General features: G+C 32.9%; 1 protein-coding gene across 1 annotated transcript in view; it reads left to right on the forward strand.

Moving 5' to 3' along the window:
- CUNH12orf40 (chromosome unknown C12orf40 homolog) overlaps positions 1-1,053 on the forward strand; it is a 45,588-nt gene extending 44,535 nt beyond the window's left edge. Inside the window, 1 exon segment of the mRNA XM_008056119.1 lies at positions 598-1,053. Within this exon segment, the coding sequence (XP_008054310.1) occupies positions 598-1,053 (456 nt within the window).
- Positions 1,054-7,974: the final 6,921 nt, after the last annotated feature.

Genomic DNA, 7,974 nt, shown 5'->3' on the forward strand with positions numbered 1-7,974 from the left:
AAGTTCATAAAGTTTGACTTTTTAGATAACAGTTGAGATATGTATTGCCATTTAACTTTTCTCTATTTGATTTTCTATTAGCTGATACTGTCAAGTTATGTTATCTCCTTTAGATATGTTATATCTTTCATGGGACTGAACCCATTAAAAGTACATAATTAGGTTTTGTTTTTACTTAATGAATCTGTGAATGAATAACTGAACAAATTATATGTATTAACTGTTTCATTAAAAGATATTACTTTTACTCCACTCTTTAAGTAGTTAAAGAATATGTTGTATATCATTTCTTCTGTGTGAAAGGTTAGAGGGATGATGTAATTCATGATTATAGGGACTGATAAAATACAAAATTTCCTTTTTCCTTTTTAGTATAAGGATTATTATTTTGTTCTTGCTATTTTAAAATTCATAACCTCTTGGGAGGCATGATAGATTACTGTCTGAAGAATCTTTGATGAATTACCTGTTTTGATTTGTAACCTGTCCAAGTGTCTTCTGTATTTGGAAATTTTCCATACTGGTAATTTTTTTAAAAGTCTACTTTGAAATGATTGAATTTAAACATTATTACAGTAAGATTATTATTTTTTTTAGCCACCTGAAAAGGAAGATCAAATATCACGGCAAATTGAAGATTCAAATATGATATCCATTAAAACCAAAGAAACAACTAGTAATTTTTATCTTGAAAGGATGGAAAAATTTTCAGGTGATAGTATTGTTAAAAACAATGCCAAAATTCACCAACAGGATGAGAATTTTCATCAGTTATTAATGAAAAATAATACAGATTGGTTTCCACAGTCTCAGTGCCATTCAGCACACATACTGCATAACAAAACCAGTAATAACTGCATTCTGCAGGTTGATGCAGGGGTACAAACAGCGAGTGAACCTGCAATGGGAGAAAAATTAGATGCTGCCATACAGTGTGATATAATTTCAAGATGTACATGTAGAAGTGATGATTTTCTTTGCAATATTGAAAAGTACAATGAAAATATTAAGACAGATACCACTGGAGGGCAGAAAATCCTTAAGAACAACTAACATTCTAAAATCTCTGTCTAGGATATAGCATTTCACTTGTCTTTGGAAAGTAATAGTAAATGTTCAGAATTTCATTAATGTAATAAGGAAAGAGAAAATGGAGCTCAGCATAAGGAGAAAATATTCAGAAAGTATATTTATCATTCATTTTAATGTTATTAATTTATGCATTTAAATTTTTATACGGTCATTTAACAGCTTTGGTATACCTTCAGATTTTTAGAAAATAAAATATTTGTAAATTTATTATTTATTCTTATGTTATTATTCACTAAATTTTAATGATATGCTGTTATTTATGGATTGAAAATATGCTTAATTGCATCCTTCCTTGTTACATTTATTTTAAAATTTAGTGCAGTTGCCTCTTCTGGCAAAAATGTTCTCTTTCAAGATTTTAAGGCAGAAAAAAATGCCAATTAACATCCAATGTGTTTTGTTAAAATTAACAAAGTTAAAGAATTTCTTTAGCTACTTCTTTTAAAAATTATAGTCCCATTTTTAAATTCTAGCATTCACTTTTTTATTAAATGTATCTTCAGTTTTGTTTGAATGACACTTTTGCTGCTTGTATTAATTCAAAGGAAAATGTTTTTCTCTTTAGGATTAGAGATGTTTTAATGCTTTCATAAGAAAGAATTGTTTGAAATTCAAAAAGGATTTATTTTACTAATTTTAATGTTTCTAAGATTTTTTTCATAAATATAGTAAGATTTCTCATATATAAAATAAAGGCTTTGTTTCTCACACAATATTTATTTTGTGTCAAGATTTTAAATATTTGTATTCTAAAACTGTATATATTACAAAGTACACAGCAGAGAGCATTCTGATATCTAACTGAACCCCAAATAAAATTGTTAGGGATTTCTGTACCTTTAAAGAAAATGGTTATTCAATATTGCATTTTTATTTACAGACATATCAAACAGAAGCTTAAATAGTAGCAATCTTCAGATTTATAGCTGATTTTAGAAAGGTTTTTTTTTTTTTTGCTGCCTCAGAGAGCACAATGAACTCTTAAGTAATTTGCTTAAGGTATAATGATCAACTCATAAAAGAGGAATACAGTTATCTGATGTATGTAAATGTATAATTTTTCAAAAGGTCAGATTTTTATCCTGATATTAAATGAACAGTATTTCATTACAGACTGATTATCTTGAGCATTGTTTTGCAAAAGTATGGCATTTTATAGCAGTGAAGACTGATACATGGAAAAAGAAGACCCAAATGGATGAAATTAGAATAAGCTTCACCTATGACTCTTGAGTTGGTTCAAATATCAAATAAACTGATTTTTTTCCAAATATGAATCAAAGTCTAATATTATTGAAAGTACATTAATTACAAAAGCCCATATCCAGTTCTATTTTTATCACCATCATGATGTAGTAGTTAAGCTTAGTAAGCTGAAGAACTTCAAAACTTTTTGATTGTAATAACCACACACACAGCAGGAGCAGAGTAAGGTGCAGTACAGTAAAAATTTTAATCTTTCTCCAAAAGAGTTCCTTTCTTTGCCTTTAACTTCTTGGAGGTAACCCTAAAGGCCTTGGCATGTTGTGGCTGATGCATGTCTTTTTTTGTCTGGGAACCTTGGGCCAACCTGGATAGTAACAATGTGATTTAGGTTGGAGACTTTGAGTAAAACAATAACAGCTTGACTTCCTAAGGGGCCAGAAACTGATATCAGCCACATTAGCAGTCAACCACACCATTGTAAATGGAACTTCAGTAAAGACTCTTGACACCAAGACTCAGGTAAGCGTCCCTGGTTGACAGTACTTCCTGTGAATTGTCACAGTCATTGCCAGAAAAGTAATACTGCCCATGATTCCAGGAGAGATGATAATTGGAAGTTCTACATTGTTACTTTCCTAGACTCTGTCCTATGGGTTTCTTTCCTTGATTCAATTTAATCTGTATCCTTACCCTGTAATAAATTATGACTGCAAGTATCTTTCAATGAATTATATGAGCCCTTCTAATGAATTATCAAATATGAGGGTGATCTTGGAACCCATGAACTTGCAGTTGATATCAGAAGTAAGGACAGTTTTGTGAATTGTTCTTTAATTTCACAGTTGCTATCACTGGTGTTTTAAAGGAGATAAATATATTTGGAATAAAACATGAGCATGAATTTACAAAATAAGACATGTAATAGATTATATACTTCTCAAAATACATTACTGGCTTGGATTTTCTTAGTAAAACTGATAAAAATATAAATCAAAAGCAATTGAAGCAAACATTGTTTTCATTCCTTATTTATAATTTAAGGTTTATAAAGCAAAGTAAATCCTAGCTAAGTTCTTTCCAGATGAAACAAAATAGAAACTTTATTCTGTGCACATTTGTAGTGTAAACTGCCAATCACAGTGACTTCAAATAAGATAGTGTACATTTTTACTAGCGAATGCTATACAATACAGGGCTGGAGTTGGTGTTTAACTAGATTTGTGAAACTGCATTGTTTTGGTCAGCATCAACTAGAAAGTTGTCATCTGTAATAACATGAGGCTATCTTTAAGGGTAGTTCTATGTAATTTATTTTTATAGCACTTATCACATCAAAATTTATCTGTAATTTTTTGGTTAATGTTTATTTTCCCCCATGACATCATAACAGTGTAGCGAATGCTGTCGGCACTGTTCTCTCATTTCCTGGACATGCCCCATTTTCACACATGTCAACCTGATTTCCAGCTGCCAGCACCTGACTTACTTCCTGAGGGGTTTCTCTTGGCTGTAGGCTGGAAGTATCAGAGAATTAATGTTGTTTGAGAGCAGTCTTTAAACAATAACTGATATGAGTTGGTGAATAAATACTCCAGTTCCTGTGCTTCTTGGACAGGATAACTCTTTTGGAAGTGTGTCCTACACCACTGCTTACTCAAAGTGTGGTCCATTGAACAGTAATATCAACATCACTATTGGTTGAGAACTGGCTAGAAATACAAATTCTTGGGACCCACCCCCAGACTATTGGATCAGAATCTTATGGATTAGGGTCTAGGAATCTGTTTAAGCAGGTGATGTTTATGGATCTATAGTTGGAAAAACACTATACTTCCAGAGTTCCTCTGCTTCAGTTGCTCACAGTGGTGACTTGCTTAATAATGAATACTTTATCTTCCTTCATTTTCTGTCTGACTCACCTCTCACTTCCATGTAAGCATTTGTTGAGATCATAACCCAGACAAACTATATGTACTTGAATCCTTGCTACATAGTTTGCTTTTGGAACAAATCAAGACAGGCAGGGATTATGAAAAATGAATGTGTGCACTATATTTATAGGTGTAACTTAAGGTTACCTTGTTAATTTTTGTAGTTTTACAATTCCCTAGACTCAGATTTCCATTTCTGCCACCTGCTGAAGACTTACTATATGATACAGGTAAAGCATATTAAATACAGGTAAAGAGAGAATTCGTGAAGTATACATAAAATAAGTTATCCAGAATGCCAGAAGAGAAAAAAAAAAAAAGAAAACAAGAGAGGGTGAGTTAAACAATAAGGAGAACAAAGTAAATTTTAACATATGTTTAATTGAAGTATCAATAATATAGGAGAAAGAAAATGTGATAAAGGCATAATTTGAAGATCTAGTGGCTCATAATTTTCCAGAACTGATTAATCATATAATCCACAGATTCAAGAAGGCCAGCAATTTCCAAGTAGGATAAAAAAATATGCAATCTATATCCTAAACCCAACATAATGAAGTAGGAGAACCTCAAAGTCAAATGATTTTTGAAAGCTATTGAAGAGAAATAGACTATTCCTGGAAATGGTAGCTACAGTGTCAGATAACTTAATAAAACTTATAGGCCAGGCTTGGTGGCTCACCCTGTAATCCCAGCGCTTTGGGAGGCCAAGGTAAGTGGATTGCCTGAGCCCGCGGGTTCGAGACCCACCTGGGCAACTTGGCGAGACCTCATCTCTACAATAAATCAAAAATTAGCCGGGCGTGGTAGTGCACGCCTGTAGTTCCAGCTTCTTAGAAGGTTGAGGCGGAAGGATCGCCAGAAGCCAGGAGGTCGAGGCTGCGGTGGCCAAGAGCGTGCCACTGCACTCCAGTCTGGGCGACAGAGTGAGACTCCAACTAATAAAAAAAGGAAATTATGAAAACCAAAAGACAGTGTAATAATACCTTTCAAATGCTGAAAGAAAATAATTGTCATTCCAAAATTGTGTTTCCAGCCCTAAAGTTGCAACAATGTTTGAAATCACAAAACTAGCCACTAATAGGACTAAGGAACCACTACTGCAAGGTTTGGTGATTTATATTTAAGATCTTTTGTAAGTTCTTTCCTTTAACTGTAGGAAAGGCTTTTTCTGATTTTTTTTCCACTGTTTGCTCTTCAGCACATGTGCTTAAAGACTTTGCAGCATTTGAAATTGTTTCGTCCACAAGTATTTTATTTTTACTTTTTAAAATTTTTGCAGCGTTGGTATGCAATATGTATTCCTTTACACTTTTTGCTCATGCTTTTTCATTTCTTTCCAAATGCTTTCTTTCAAGCTTCTCTTTAATATTTAAAAGTTTCCTTTTGCATGTACTGCTTGATGTTTTTGAAGACACTTAGACATGCTTAGGATGTTAAATAACTGCATTTATATAGGTATAGTTTATAAGAGGAGGAACCCAAATGAAACTGGAATTATCTTTTGAAGGACAGGCCCCTCCAAAGTACACTTGGAATTTGTTCCTCTGGAACAAACGGTCAACCAAAGTTTTTATATAGTTTTGAGAAGATTGCGTCACAATTTGTGGAGGAAACATCCTGACTTGTGGCAAACAGGTGACTGACTCTTCACACCAAGCTGAGTGTCCAGTTTTTGACCAAAAATGTCATGAACCCCATGCCCCACCCTCTCTAATCACCCTATCTCTCACCTCAAGTGATTTTGTTGTTGTTGTTCCCCTGAATGAAAAAAGTCCTCAAAGGAAAACCTTTTGCCGATGTGAAACAAAAGGAAGCACAAAAAGGCATTTAAATTGATGAGTTCAAAAACCGTTTTGAGTAGTGGAAAAAGCATCCTGATAGGTGTACTGCATCAAATAGAGAGTTCTTTGAAGGTGACTTAAGTTTAAACATGTAAGAATACATACACAATTTTTAATAGTTGAGGTTTTCTTGGTATCCCTGTGTATGTATGCTATGATATATAGCATACATAATTATATAATTGTTATATATAAATGTCCACAAGTGTGAAAGAGCAGCAAAATACAGTCTTATAAAATAATGCACACAGTTTGAGGGTGTGTGCATATGTTCATTTTGTGTATTCCTGTGTGACTCAGTTCTGATGGGTACAGTTTTGTGTGTTCACTTACTATTTCTTGTGGACATAATCACACATCAGCCAATATGAAATTTGCATTATGCCCAAATTCAAAACAAAGTATTCCAGGACACTCTTTTTTCCCAGTTTGTATTATCTCTTACTTTTCTTAATGGTGTCTTTTGAAGGGCAGAAGTTTTAAATTTTGATAAAAATTTCATTTATCTTTTTTTAAAAAATGATCAATTGCAGTCACAAAAATTTCCCCCTGCTTTCTCTTCTAGAAGCTTTCTTATTCTAGTTCTAAATTCAGGTCTGTGATAATATTCAGGTAATTTTTTGTGTGCATATATAATGTAAGATTATAACAATATTTTGGTTTGGTTTTACATATAGATATCTAATTGTTTCAGCAGTATGTGTTGGAAAAAGCTGTACTTTCCTCATTAAATTAACTTTGCACTTTTATAAAAAATTAGTTGACCGTAGAGTGTGCTTTTGAACTCTTTATTCTGTTTCATGCATCTATATATATCTTCTTATGACAATATCATACTATCTTGATTATCTTTATGGAAAATTTTGTAATCATATACTACTGTTGTTTTTCAAAATAGTTTTAGCTAGTCTGTGTTGTTTGCATTTTCATATACATTTTGGCTTCAGCTTGTCAGTTCTACCCCCCATCCTCCCCTCCCCCCAAAAAACCTGATTAGTTTTGGTAGGGGTTATGTTGAATCTATTTGCAGAAGAACTGACCTCTTAATGTCAGCTGAGTTTCACAATCAATGAATATATTGTATATCTTCATTTATTCATGTTTTCTTTATTATAGCAATCTTTTGCCTAGACTGCAGCTTCATGAGAAAAATAAATGTTGTTTTAAGTCACTAAGTTTTGAGGGGCTTATTTACCAATAGTAGATGATTAAAACACATTTTGGTACTTGGAGTGGGGTGTTGCTATAACAAAAACCTAAAACATGTAATATTATGATTGAGTGGAAGGCTGAAGCTAGGATGACCTTGAGAAGATTATTAAAGTCTAAAGGCCTTGAAGAGACTCTGTTAGTAACCATAGGGTCCTTGAGGGAGATCATAGTGAAGGATGAAAGGAAGTTGAAGATAACATTACTGAAAGTTGGAAGACTTGGGGATATTTATTATGTAACGGCAGAAAGTCAAGCAATACTATTACCTGTAGCAATGTAGAAAATAGAATTAAAGAGAAAAAAGAATCAGAAAATTATGGAAATTTCCAAGGTGAATATTGATGGTGGCATCTGGTTTCTAGCTGTCTATAGTAAAAATGACAGTTGAGAGTGTTAAGCAACAGAAATAACTTTTATAGGAGTCAGGACTTGTTCGGATAAACTTCCTAATTCTAGTCTCTTTAGATAGCAAATGCCACCAAGATTAAGAAAAGGCTTTGGATGAAGATCAAATCCAGGGCACTGTAGGAAAATAAGGAATAAAGATCATGTTATAGATGTTACTGTACAACCCTTTGCAAAGATTTGAGCTAATATCTTAAACAGGTTAATATCTCTAAGGATCTTAAATGGCTTGCATTGCAGATTGTCTCTGATAAACAATAGGGTTTTTAACAATGTCAAGAGTA

This window comes from Carlito syrichta, unplaced genomic scaffold (genome assembly GCF_000164805.1).
Source record: "Carlito syrichta isolate Samal-C Ts95f unplaced genomic scaffold, Tarsius_syrichta-2.0.1 Scaffold302225, whole genome shotgun sequence".
NCBI lineage: Eukaryota > Metazoa > Chordata > Mammalia > Primates > Tarsiidae > Carlito > Carlito syrichta.